The 14060-nt window shown below is 47.3% G+C and overlaps 1 protein-coding gene across 1 annotated transcript in view; it reads left to right on the forward strand.

Annotated features, from left to right (window-relative positions):
• Positions 1 to 14060, forward strand: part of TLL2 (tolloid like 2) — a 137299-nt gene that overhangs the window by 86735 nt on the left and 36504 nt on the right. The window contains exons 8-9 of the mRNA XM_081551123.1: positions 7984 to 8108; positions 10709 to 10824. Of these exons, the coding sequence (XP_081407249.1) occupies positions 7984 to 8108; positions 10709 to 10824 (241 nt within the window). The remainder of the gene's footprint in view (positions 1 to 7983; positions 8109 to 10708; positions 10825 to 14060) is intronic.

Raw genomic sequence — 14060 nt, forward strand, 5'->3', positions numbered from 1 at the left:
GCAGTGATTTTGGAGCCCAAGAAAATTAAGTATCTCACTGTTTCCATTGTTTCCCCATCTATTTGCCATGAAATGATGAGACTGGATGCCAGGATCTTCATTTTTTGAATGTTGAGTTTTAAGCCAGCTTTTTCACTCTCCTCTTTCACCTTCATCAAGAAGTTCTTTAGGTCCTCTTCACTTTGTGCCATTAAGGGTGGTGTCATCTGCATGTCTGAGGTTATTGATATTTCTCCTGGCAACCTTGTTGCAGGTATCCACCTCCCCCAGCTTGTGCTTCATTCAGCCCAGCATTTCACATGATGTACTCTGCATATAGGTTAAACAAGCAGGGTGACAATATATAGCCTTGATTTTCTCCTTTCCTGATTTGAAACCAGCCCATTGTTCCATGTCCTTGTACCTTGGGTCTTGTTTTTATAGATGCCAAAATTCTTCATATTGCTTTATAACTTACCTATTAATTATTCATATAAATTTGTTTATTATTATCTATCTGTTGGGACTTCCCTGGTGGTCCACTGGTTAAGACTTGCACCTTCTGCAGAGGGTGCAGATTTGATCCTTGGTTGGGAAACTAGGATCCCACATGCCTCATGGCTAGAAAACCAAAAGATAAAACAGAAACAGCATCATAACAAATTCAATAAAGACTTTACAAATAATCCACATCAAAAAAATATTTATCTGTTGTATTCCTCTCTCCCTCACTGAACTGAGGTCTTTTGGATAGAGACCACCTCATTCTCTTCTACTCCCCAGCACTCAAGACAGTGCCTCACACAGAGTAGCTGTTCAATAAATATTTGTCAAATGAACAAATTAATGAATGTGTCCAAGGAGACAGGAAATCTGTAGTGCTGGGGACTAGGCGAGGGAATAAATGTTCATCATCTCACTACAATTCTTCCCATATACAGATACAGCGGTCACTTCATTGAGAAGAATCTACATGTTTCTATTATGTAGGAAATTTCAGATAGATTACTACTAATGGGTTGTAGAAGCTTAATTGCCTTCTCCATGCCTGCAATGTACCAGTTACTATGCAAAGTTCTATAACTAGAGCCCACAGCAAGAATGCAGACAAATCTTCTCTTCTGGCACCAACATTTCTTTTCTTGACTTTTCAGAAGAAAAATTCTTTCTTTTTTTCTTATTTCTAACCCACCAGGGAAGCCCACCCCCTCCTGCTACCATGATGTTACCTATTGTCACTGTACCTTGTGTGCATGCTAAGTCCCTTCAGTTGTGTCCAACTTTTTGTGAACCTATTGACCGTAGCCTGCCAGGCTCCTCTGTCCATGGGATTCTTCAGGCAAGAATATTGGAGTGAGTTGCCATGCCCTCCTCCAGGGAGTTTTCCTGACCCAGGGACTGAACCTGAGTCTCTTTCCTTCTTCTGCATTGGCAGACAGGTTCTTTACCACTAGCGCCACCTGGGAAACCCTGTCACAGCACCATCTACCCCCAAACTTGGCAGTTTATAACAGCTTATTTTTTTTTATGACATTGTGTGGGTCATCCTGATTAATTCGTTGCTAGTCTTGCCTGGAATTGTTGCCACAGCAAGAACCATTAAAACTCCCAAGACCCAGGCTTTAGAATGTGCATGACATTATCTCTGCCTCATTTTATTGACCAGAGCAAGACACAAGTCTAGCCCAGATTCAAGTGATGATGAAAGACATCCTACCTCTTAATGGGAGTACTTGCAACTTCACGTTGCCAAGAGATACGGCTGTTAGGAGGCACAATTTTTTATTTTAACAATCCACCGTAGTTACCTTCACACCCTGCCCCAGAACTGAGAATGGTCCCAGCAAATCTATTTTGTCGCCGTGTCCTCTATGCTAATTTTCTTTATGGAGTTTCAGAAAACTACTTTGTTCAATGGGGATATTTATCAATGGAGTCTTTAACTAGGGGTCTTTCCTGGTCTACTTTTTGTTAAATTTCCCCCCCTTCTTAACCCTCTGTCATTACTCTTGGTCAGGTGTCCCCGGGATCTAGCCTGTCCATCATCTTTGATTCTGCCAAAGAGCAGAAAATGCCTACAGAACGTTCGCTCATCTCTGGGGCGAATGCTATTCTTGCTGTTGGGAAACTCAGTCTTCGTGTGTCTTTACAACTGAGCTGTCTGCTTCCAACTTCATTCCCTCTAGTTTATTGCAGTTCTTGCCTCCTCCCCTTGGTTGGACCCAGGCTGTGGGGAGTGATGTCTTTGGAGGTTTCATGGGCAAGAGTCCAGGAGATGAGGAGACAGTTCTCTGGTACAGGAGCGTCTTTGTTTGGAGAACTCCGAGCTGACAGTTTTATTCCCTAAGGGCATCTGCCAGAGCTTTTCTTAGTTTAGCAGAATGTCAATGCTAAGAGTTGTCCTACATAAAAGGGGGGATGTGACTGCAGCGGTTTACACAGGGATGTCTCTTGTGGTAAACATCTTCCAGAGCCCACCGCAGTGCTGCCAACCCCAGGATGTGCTTGGGGGGAGGTGGGAAGGGGCTCTCAGCCTGCAGAGCCATCTGACTGTGAGCCGTGGTTGTTCCTGCTGCTTTGGTTTTTGAAGTCTTCACACTTTCTAACTCTATCGGGCATCTAACGCACCTTAAGATCTGTTTCTTGGGTGGTGGGAAACACTGGCTTGAGAGAGTACGATGTCAGGAGGGGGTGTCCAGGCCTGCCTACATTCGGGTCCAGGGTTGGCTCCCCAAAACTAGCTTTGTACTCAGGTGAGTCTCTGAGGCTCTGCAAGTTGGTATTCTCACCTGTAGAGAGGACCCTGCATAACAACAGCACCTGCTTCTTCGGGTGTTATGAGGATTCAATGAGATGGTGCATGTAAAGCGTTCAGGCAGGTCCTGGCACGTAGGCAGTTCCCATGGATGGACAGCATGTGTGAGCACACGCTGCCCACACAGCAGGCTGCTGGTCGAGTCGTCTGCACCGTGTGAGTTTCCACAGTGTCAGTTAGCCTGAGGTGCCAGGAGATTATACCGAGCCCTGCATTTTGTGCAGCAAAATGTCTTTCTCCAGGGGAATCAGGACAACAATCACAAGTAAATATGTTTTATATTGGAGCAGAAGCACCCATTTTTAGATTCATAGGTGACTGGATTTAGAATTTTATGTAGTCATCCTTTGTGGTTTCACTCCTGGTGAAACCGGTGAGGTCAGTGAGGGAGACCAGGGATTCCACAAAAGTGTCTCTAAAGGACCCAGAGACGAGGCAATAGTGAGAGACGGGCCAGGTGGTTAAATGTTGGGGCAGGCGGTCCTGAAACGGACATCGGCAGACAATCTTGTTAACAATGAAAAGGAAGTGAGCTTGAAATCTGATTTAGAAAAAAAAAGAAGTATATACAAAAACGAAAAGGAAGAAACAGGGACTGATATATATTTTCGAAGGTAATGCTGACCTGAGGGAAAAGGAAATGTATGAAAGTGAGAGAGACGAGAAAGGGGAGAGCAGCTAATAACTAGGTAACAAGCATTTTTTGTGTTCCCTTTTGAGTCTAAATAGCTATTTTGCAAAACCTTTTGATGCCAGTGTCCTGTCTTGGCTGTGGGATTTAATTCAAGAAGCCTTTGTTGAGGTCTGCTCTGCTATAGTTCCCCTGAGGGCAGAGATGAAGGACCTGGTGTCTCTGCTGGAGGAACTTACCGTTTAGCACAGAAGATAATTATCATCAGTCCCAAAAGATAATACAGTTTGATAAGAAGAATCATATTGAATTAGACAAGAAAGGCCCAGAGGAGGGAACAACTCACTCAGGATGGGAGGGATAGAAAGTGCTCGGGAAAGACTTCTAAAAGGGATAGCCAGCTGACGGAGTTTTGAAGAACGAACAGGAGTTTGGTAGTGGTCAAGAGGATGGATGGTGGGCAGCCTTGGCAGAGGACAGCTTGCTTAAGGGCATGTTTGGGGCAAGTAGGAGGATGAGGTTGTTTATGGTGAAGGTGGAGGAGTCAGGAGAGGAAGGCTGAAGCCAGCGAGCCCTGGGCCTGGAGCTTCAGGTGATGGTTGGAAGTGGGTGAAGGCCTCCAAGCGGAGCGGGCACATGCCTGCCCTTATATTCAGGATGATCACATTGCTGCATTGGGTGGGGAGAGAAGACTGGCTGAGCCTACAGTGGGGTGACTACTGGAAAGAGTTCAGGAAGGGGATGCTGATAGCTAAGGCAGTGGTCCGGAATGAGGAGGAGGGCATAGATTCAAGGGATGGATAAAGGGTGCTACAGACAGACCCTGGTTCCTGACTTCAACAAGGGAGTGAGAGGGAGAAGACAAAGCCAAGGGCACCTTCAAATTCAGTCTCAAGTTCATGGAAGGAGCAGGAAAATGGAGTGCATTAGGTTTTGAATGAATTGGATTTAAGAACTCCATAGGATGGTGCAGCGAAGGAGTCACTAGACATGTCTCTCTTTTTTTTTTTTATTTATTTATTTATTTTAGTTGGGGGCTAATTACTTTACAATATTGTAATAGTTTTTGCCATACATTGACATGAATCAGCCATGGGTTTACATGTGTTCCCCTTCCCGGACCCCCCACCCACCTCCCTCCCCATCCCATCCTTCTGGATCATCCCATTGCCCCGGCCCTGAGCCCTTGTCACATGCATCGAACATGGAATGGTGCTCTGTTTCACATATGACAATACACATGTCTCAATGCCATTCTCCCAGAACGTCCCACCCTCACCTTCTCCCTCAGAGTCCATAAAATTGTTCCATGCATCTGTGTCTCTTATTCTGTCTCGCATATAGGGTTATCGTTACCATCTTTCAAATTCCGTATATATGCATTAGTATACTGTATTGTTGTTTTTCTTTCTGGCTTACTTCACTCTGTATAATGGGCTCCAGTTTCATCCATCTCAGTAGAACCGATTCAAATGTATTTTTTTTAATGGCTGAGTAATATTCCATTGTGTATATGTACCACAGCTTCCTTATCCATTCATCTGCTGATGGACATCTAGGTTGCTTCCATGTCCTGGCTATTGTAAACAGTGCTGCGATGAACATTGGGGTACACGCGTCTCTTTCAATTCTGGTTTCCTCGGTGTATATGCCCAGCAGTGGGATTGCTGGGTCATATGGCAGTTCTATTCCCAGTTTTTTAAGGAATCTCCACACTGTTCTCCATAGTGGCTGTACTAGTTTGCATTCCCACCAACAGTGTAAGAGGGTTCCCTTTTCTCCACACCCTCTCCAGCATTTATTGCTTGTAGACTTTTGGATAGCAGCCATTCTGACTGGTGTGAAATGATACCTCATTGTGGTTTTGATTTGCATTTCTCTAATAATGAGTGATGTTGAGCATCTTTTCATGTGTTTGTTAGCCATCTGTATGTTTGAATTCCCCTCTTCCCCTCCTGGCCACCTCAACCCACTCCCCCCCACCTCATCTCTCCATGTAACTCACTGAACCTTTCTGGGTATCCCTCACTGTGGAGAATCTTTTCACCATTAACCTAAAAGTTTTATTATTGAGGCTGTATGGAAGGAGAAGTCTTGAGGCTACTGCAAGAATAAGACTGAAAGCCAGGGGAAACATTAATTAATAAGAGACCATCCAATAGCCTCCATAAATTCACTGAAACCAAGCTCCACCCAAGAGACAATAAGTTCCAGAGCAAGACATACCACGCAAATTCTCCAGCAACGCAGGAACATAGACCTGAGCATCAATATACAGGCTGCCCAGAGGCATACCAAATCCATAGACATCTCAAAAATTAATACTGGTCACTCCATTACACTCTAGAGAGCAGAAATCCAGCTCCACCCACCAGAACACCGACACAAGCTCCCCCAACCAGGAAACCTTGACAAGCCACCTGTCCAACCCCAACCGCAGTGAGGAACCTCCACAACAAAGAGGAACTTCATACTACCAGAATACAGAAGGGCCACGCCTAACACAGCAATCTAAACAAGATGAAAAGGCAGAGAAATACTCAGCAAGTAAAGGAAAATGAGAAATGCCCACAAAGCCAAACAAAAGAGGAGGAGATAGGGAATCTATCTGAAAAAGAATTTAGAATAAGGATAATAAAAATGATCCAAAATCTAGACATGTCTCTTAGCAGATGGTTCTAGAACTGGAATCAGAGAATTAGCTGTCAGCCTATAGGTGTCCCCTAGTGGCTTAGACCAGAGAAGGCAATGGCACCCCACTCCAGTACTCTTGCCTGGAAAACCCCATGGATGGAGGAGCCTGGTGGGCTGCAGTCCATGGGGTCGCTAGGAGTCGGAGACGAATGAGCGACTTCACTTTCACTTTTCACTTTCATGCATTGGAGAAGGAAATGGCAACCCACTCCAGTGTTCTTGCCTGGAGAATCCCAGGGACGGAGGAGCCTGTTGGGCTGCCGTCTATGGGGTCACGCAGAGTCGGACACAACTGAAGCGACTTAGCAGTGGCTTAGACAGTAAAGAATCTGCCTGTGTTGTGGGAGACCTGGGTTCGATCCCTAGGTCGGGAAGATCCCCTGGAAAAGGAAATGGCAACCCAATCCAGTATTCTTGCCTGGAAAATTCCATGGTCAGAGGAGACTGGTGGGCTACAATCCATGGAGTTGCAAAAAGTCAGACACGACTAAGCAACTAACACGATAGGTGTTGGTTAAAACCCAGAGAGCAGGTGGAGCAGGAGAGAGGAGAGAAGAGGGAGAGGGCAGAATTCTAGGAACAGCATTTCCAGGAGGCAGGAGCAGTAGGTCCTAGCCTGAGAGAGCAGCGCCTGGGGAACCAGGGAGAGGAGAGTCTGAGAGGGGAGGGCCCAGCAAAGGTGGCCACGCTGCAGAGAGAGCCGCTGAGCATTAACAAGGGTTCACCCAACTTGTTGGTCACTGGCTGGTGACTGGTGACCATTGCTGGTGTGGTTAGATTGCAGTTGGATTGAGGAGTGAAGGAGCAGTAAGCAGCCAGACTTAGTATGGAGACGATTCTCTCCAGATTCTTGGTTGAGAAGGGATGCAAAGGAACAGGGTGGTAACTGGAGAAGGCCCTGCCCTCCAGGAGAGGTCCCTGATCGGGGTCTGGAAGCAGAGGGGGAGGGTCAGGCAGGGGGTTAACCACGCCCGTGACAGGGAGATGTGAAGAGAGCCAGTGTCAGCCAGGCAGCCTGGTGGGCTTTTATCTGCTTTGCTCCTCTTAGATTTCATTCCCACTGGAGCAGAACAAGATGGTTAAGTTCGAAGGGGCTGCCACGACCATCTAAACCAACCTCTCACCGTTCAGATGGGTGAACTGAGGCTGAGAGAGGGAAGGGACTGGTCCGAGCTCACCAGGTGGCAGTCAGGCCTTACACAGATCTCTAGGCCAGAGCTCTCTTGACTACCTCCTGTCCTCTGTATTCAGCCCACTTTCCATCTGATTATCCCTCCTGCCAGCAAGGCCCCCAAACCCTGAACGACTTCTTTTATCAACCCGTCAACCAGCTCTTGCTGACCAACCCCTCCCTGAGAACCTCTCACTGTACTGGTTCCCAAGCTCTCTCTGGAGCCTCTCCAAGACCTATCCACATTGGGAGCTGTCCGTCGCACAACTCCAGAGGGCGCCACTCACACAGTCGTCTCTGAATGGTGTTCCCTGCAACTGTGCAGAGGGTGTGGTGGCGGGGGGGAGGGGGGAGGGGGGGGGCCCTGAGGCCTGGACCTGTCAGGGGCTTTGTGGAGATGCTCAGGACACTTCAGTAAGGAAGCCCTCAGGGCCACTGGGCTAGGGCATATTTTTAAACTTGGCAGAGTCATTTTCCCATTGGAAAGGGAGCTGGCAGCTGAGGAAATGGAATGCTAACATGCCAGTGCCAGGCAAGGCAGCCCCATGAGTCACACCACCAGGAGTGGGCAGGCCAGGGGGTAGGAATGTGGATGGCGTGTGGACAAGGACACGAAGACTCTAAACCCCCACACGGATGGCCTGACAGCCTTGACTTTTCATTCTACTTTCTCCCTCTCCTTTCTTCCTATAGAGGAGTTTTCTTGGACACCATCCTCCCCCGACGAGATGACAATGGTGTCAGGCCAACCATTGGCCAGCGCGTGCGGCTCAGTCAGGGAGACATAGCTCAAGCCAGGAAGCTGTACAAATGCCCAGGTAACTGTAAATCACGAGGTTCCAGGGCCTCCAGAGCACCACAGAGACCTTTCAACCACTGTTTGCAAGCATCCCTGGGGCTGGGAAGACACCTTGGGGACATGAAGAGTCTCCCCCTTGGCAGCTGTCATTCTCAGTGTGCTACTGTTAGGAGGTGGTAGACAGTTGCGGAAAGCCCAACCGGTGGAGTGGTTGCAGGCAGTGAAGCAAATGATGGGTCTTAGAGGCCACAGCTTAACTTGTGGGAAGCTTTGGAACTCTCTGGCAAAGCCCTGATGGTCAGAAGAGGAAGAAGTCGTAGTGGAACAACAGTGAATGGGGGTCCAATGCAGTGTGCGTGCCGCAGGAGTGAAAGCGCTCTCCTTGCTAAGGGAGTAGGGGAGGTGGGTTTAGTAAGACAATAACCCAGGGTTTTGCAGAAAGGCAGAGTGAGGGAGCATGTTTTTGGAAGGGTGGAAGCCGGCTTCCCAAACACTGGAAGGCAGAGGGTATCTCAGTGCTGTAAATGAAGTCACTTCTGTGATCTCGGGCTCGCCTAACCATTCAAGGTGCTGGTCAGTGGCGAATATTCTGCCATTGGAGGCTGGACAGGACACTGGATCCCAGCAGATGTCTGTTTCTTTTCTATCTAGTTCAGAAGCCCTGCCTCTCGAGTTTGCCCTCTTTGCTTCCATCTCCTTGGCTTCAGCCTCATCACCTCCCCCCGCCCCCCCATCTGCTTGCCACCCTAGGAGAAACTCATGTCAGCCCCTTTCAGTTGCTGAGCTTCAGTAGAAAGCACTACTTTACAGCAGGCACGTTTTTACCAGTGATAGGAGAAAAGGCAATTTGGTGGCTTGGAGAGGAGAAAGGAAATTCCACTACCAAAAGGTCCGGTTATCTTTTCCAAACTCCTAGACCAGACCTGTATGTGATCACAGGACAGAATATTTGAAATGGGGGCCATCTTAGAAAATTGGGCTATCACCTTTTTTTTAACCACACTGCCGGCAGGATGCATTCACTCATAAAGCCACAACCGTACTTGGTCCCTGTAGGATGGCAGTGCTGGCGCTGCTTCCCTCCCAGGCCACCGTTGTGGGAGAGTCACTTCCTCCTACAACCCACTTCCCAACCATCTGTGTCCTGAACCTGCCCAGGAAGGCCCTCTGGCTGTTCCAGCTTGTGTGCAGAGGACTGTGTGGGGGTGGGTGCTCCATCGAGAAACTCTAGGAAATGTGTCCATCAGCTATTAGTCGTCTGGGGGTGTGTTAGGGCTGAAATACAGGACACATGTATCATATAACCCTGCTGCATTGAAAGAGAAATCTTATAGCATTCCCTGGGAAATGCCATAGTATTTATTTAGTTATAATGTATATATGTATGCCTCTTACTTCCCCCCAAAGGATTGGAAGCAGCTGGTAAATACCATGGAGCCATACAGTAATGTGTCTGTCCCTGCAGAATGTTGATGATTATTCTAAAATAATTTCCACAGAACCCTCAGGGGTGTTGACTGCTGGGCGTAATCCTCACGATGCCTGGCAGTTGTTCAGTAACATGATATCGAAGCCCCGATATCCAGGATTTCCTGAGGTCGAGGATGGGCCGTTCTCCAGCCATCCCTTCCTACAGCTCCCCAAACTGCATCTTCAAGTAGTTTCAAGCAGTCACTGAAAGCAAAGGTAGTTGCCACGCAGAGGCCGCATTGAATGGAGGAAAATAAGCGTAAGGAAGTTTGTGTCCCACACTTTGGAGGTAGCCCCACGAGTTGAGGGGCACTCAGCAAACCAATGCTCTTGTCTTTGAGTTCTGAATCCCTAGAGGTGAGGGGATACGAAACCCACAGCTTCCAAGCTTGCCTACAGACATCGTTTCTTTTGAGGACAGATTAGGGGAAATACTGCTCACATACATAGGACTAGGTTCCAGACTCCAGGCAACCCTCAAACATTCAAGGGAAGAATATCCCACTGTAGAATGTGCCAGATGCCTGTGCTGCTGGTCATTTTCCTTCCTTTTCTTCACTATTCCTGCTCTTTCAGAGGTGGGTAGCAGAAAAAGAAGAGACATGATCTCACTTAACAGCTGATGTACATTTCAAAGTGTTTCATTTTCTCTTTCTTTTTGCTCCACATGCTTGCCCTTTCGTATTTTCTCTGCCACAGATGTTATTAGCTGTAATTATAAAGGCTGCTATGTAAGGGGTACTCATGGTGTGTCAAGCACTGTGCTGAGCCGTTTCATGTAAAACAGATGGTTTCATTAACCCTCTGGGCAGGTCCCACCCATTTCATAGACAAAGAAAACTGAGGCCCAGCAAAGCTGGGACATGTGCCCGCCACCAAACAGCTGGCTGGAGAGCTGAATTCAAAGCCAGCTCTAGGCTGTGCTCAATCCTGAGAGCCTCAGAGGAAATCCTTAGGGTGTTACTTTTTGGCGCCCAGGCCTGGTTTTTGCTTTTACTGGTCAGAAAAATGTCAATCTGCCTGACATGCTTTTCAGCAAGGTATTCCTGGGGCTTTGGCTGGTTAACAGTGAATTTAATCAGCAGCCCTGTCCATGGGCGAGAAGCGTGTGCACATGCCCGAATCACACGTGTTGTTTTGCTTGTGCAGCATGTGGGGAGACCCTGCAGGACACGATGGGGAACTTTTCTGCACCTGGTTTCCCGAACGGCTACCCTTCTTACTCCCACTGCGTCTGGAGGATATCAGTCACTCCAGGAGAAAAGGTAGGTGTGAAACCACCTCAGGAGATGACATTGCATTCTTAGAGTTGGGTGAGGCATGAGGAATTAGTGTTATTATTCATAATAGTAATGGTATCTGTTATGTTATGAGAACCTACTATGTGCCAGTCACTGGGCAGGCTTGCTGAACGTTCATGATTTCTGGACTTTCCCACCCGCCTCCCCCATACAAATGGAGGCCTATGTACTACATGTCTATAGGAGTTCTAAATCAAGCTCACGGCTGGTAAAACAAAGTAGGCGCTATCCTCCTACCTTGATAAAGACACCATCAGGATGCTCTGGAAGGCAAGGGACCAACTTAGAATTTCTTGACACCTCAGAGTGCTGTGTATCAAAGTGGTACTATAAGGAGAGTTAGCCCCCAGCCATGACTGTGCCCTCCTCCTCTTCCCAGCTCCAGTTCCATCTAGGAGCAACCAGGGCAACCCCCAGCCCACAGTCCCAAGCATTCTCCACACCTACCTTGCAAACAGCTGTTGCTGGGCTCCCCTTCCAGTGGAGGTGGACTGGCCAGCTGTGTTGTCCACCTTTGGGAGGATGGATCCAAGGCAGAGGTCCTTGCACACCCTGGATTCCTGTCCTAGGGGCAGTTTAGGGTGTAGGATCTGGGAAAATCCTGGGTAGGCACATTCTTTTGGTTCTGAAGATTCCACAGCCCTCTAAAGTTGAGCCCAGGGCAGGGGTCATTTTTGCCCTGGTGCAGGGGTGGTATATTCTTAACCCTTCTTCAGGGTTCATCTTCTTGTTTCCATTATATGAACAAGGGATCTGAGCCTCAGACATTTAAAAAATTGCCCCCATCTGCTAGAAGATATAGAACTGGGAAGTGGGGCTTCTGCACCTCTGAAGTTTGTTTTTTTCCCCTACACCTCTCTACAAACCCAAAGGTCCTTCAGGTCCTCTCAACCTAGATGCAGCTGCCTGTGAAATGTCCTCACTGCCCCTTGGGTCTAGCTTCCTACAGTCATACCTGTCGTGACTTGTCTCACAATATTTTGACTGCTGACTTATATGGCTGTCCCCTTTCTAGATCCTAAATCCCTTGAGTACAGACATGGTTCACCCCCAGCACTCAATATAGCCCATGGCATAGAGTCACACAATAAGTATTTGTGGGCGTGTAGATAGATGAGTGGCTGAATGGAAAAATTACAATTGGGGGGGGTGTTGGATTTTCAAGTACTTGTAGCCATTCTTCAGAATATTCCTAATTCATTACATCAAAAAAATGTCCACTTAAATCTTAAGTTAAACACATTGTGATAACTAGAGAGAAATGATGGCTAGGAACCACTGTGAGCATTTTCTACGGGCTAGGCACTGTTCTTGGCATAGCATGTGGAGTCTCTCATTTAATCCTCACAACGACTTCCTGTGACTATTACCACACTCATTTTGCAGGTAAGGAAATGAACTTGCCTAAGGCTACTCAGTTTGTTGTAGAGCTGGGATTTGACCCCAGGCAATTTGATTTGGAGAGCCTGGATAGTTAATCATCTTAAATTTTTCCACAAAGGGGACAGGCTAGACATTTGAACATGCATTCATACACACAGACTTACATGCGCACACACACAACAGCTACATGCTCACATCCTTCCTTTGGCTCTAGGCGTTTATAACAGTGTGGTTGTCATCTTGAACCTAAGAGACTTCAGACCAGTCTGCCTTGAGCAGGTTTGCTGCCCCTGTGCCTGCAGGAGGCTTCCAGGGGAGGGAGGCAGGAAGGAGGAGGAGGAAGAGGAAGGGATGTGGTAATCCCTAAATTGTTGAATTGCCCTGAATAGCAGAGGCTATGTGATATGTGTGAACAGCAGAAGATTCACCAAGCCCTAATTATAAATGCTGACTGGGGCAGGGAGAATATATCATTGAAATTCCAGCCCCAATTATTTCAGCTTTGGCTTCACCCAGCCTTCTCCAGAGGTGTTAGTAATCAGCAAACTTGATTGATTTGAGTTTCGCCTCCTGTGCATCAACCTCTTCCCCTGTGGTCTTCATGGTTCACTAATATACCTAAATAATTAGCCTGAATAATTATCCATTCATTTACATTGTGAACATGTTACCGAGGAAGTTGTAATAACATTTCCTTTCTAAAATTTTACAAAGCAAAGGCTAAAGAATTATATTGCAACCAGTTAGCAAGGATTATCGAGCCCTTCCTTCCTGAATTCCAGCACTGTGAGAGAGATGAAAGAAATCTAAGGTATAACCTCTGTCTTCAAGAGACTTAGAGTTGAGAGTCCTCTCTTCACCCCAAGGGAGTCTGATTTAATTGAAGGAGGGGCATTTGCTCAGCAACAGTACTTTTTTTAACTTCTGAAGTGATTCCAATCCACAGGCAGGTTGAAAGAAGAGTAACATCACACACACACACACACACACACACACACACACACACACACTACAGCACAGGAGGTGAGCTGGCCGGTTACTTTCCGGTACTGACTTCACTTCCTAGGAGATTACAGGGCTCTGTGGAAGATGGTGCTCCTTGTCCTGAGACTTGAACTGTGGAGCTGTGGGCACTCTCAAAATAGGCTATGCAAAGAGCACTTAGTGTACTATGTACACTCAGTGTGGCTTGATTTTTTAAAATCACCTTTTATCGAGTGTCTGTTATGTCCAGGCGTGGCACTATACATGCCATATACAGTTTCTCATGCAGTCCCGTCAAAAACCCAGTGGTGGACATGTTGTTTTACAGGTGAGAAAGCTAAAGGTCCAAGGGGAAAGTATTTTCCAAAGATTTCAGAGCTGAGAAGAAATTCAGATCTTCCTGCCTCTAAAAACACCTGCTCTAGAATCACTCTAAGAGAGAGGGGAGAGTTCACCTGATCTAGACTCACTCTCGGAGAAGGCAATGGCACCCCACTCCAGTACTCTTGCCTGGAAAATCCCATGGACGGAGGAGCCTGGTAGGCTACAGTCCATGGGGTCGCTAAGAGTCGGACACGACTGAGCGACTTCACTTTCACTTTTCCCTTTCATGCACTGGAGAAAGAAATGGCAACCCACTCCAGTATTCTTGCCTGGAGAATCCTAGGGACGGCAGAGCCTGGTGAGCTGCCGTCTATGGGGTCGCACAGAGTCGGACACGACTGAAGCGACTTAGCATAGCATAGCATACAGACTCACTCTAAGAGAGGGGAGGAGAGTTCACCTGCTCTAGAGTCACTCTAAGAGAGAGGGGGAAGTTCACTTGCTCTAGA

Source organism: Giraffa tippelskirchi, chromosome 2 (assembly GCF_054371585.1).
Source record: "Giraffa tippelskirchi isolate mGirTip1 chromosome 2, T2T-mGirTip1v1.2.pri, whole genome shotgun sequence".
NCBI lineage: Eukaryota > Metazoa > Chordata > Mammalia > Artiodactyla > Giraffidae > Giraffa > Giraffa tippelskirchi.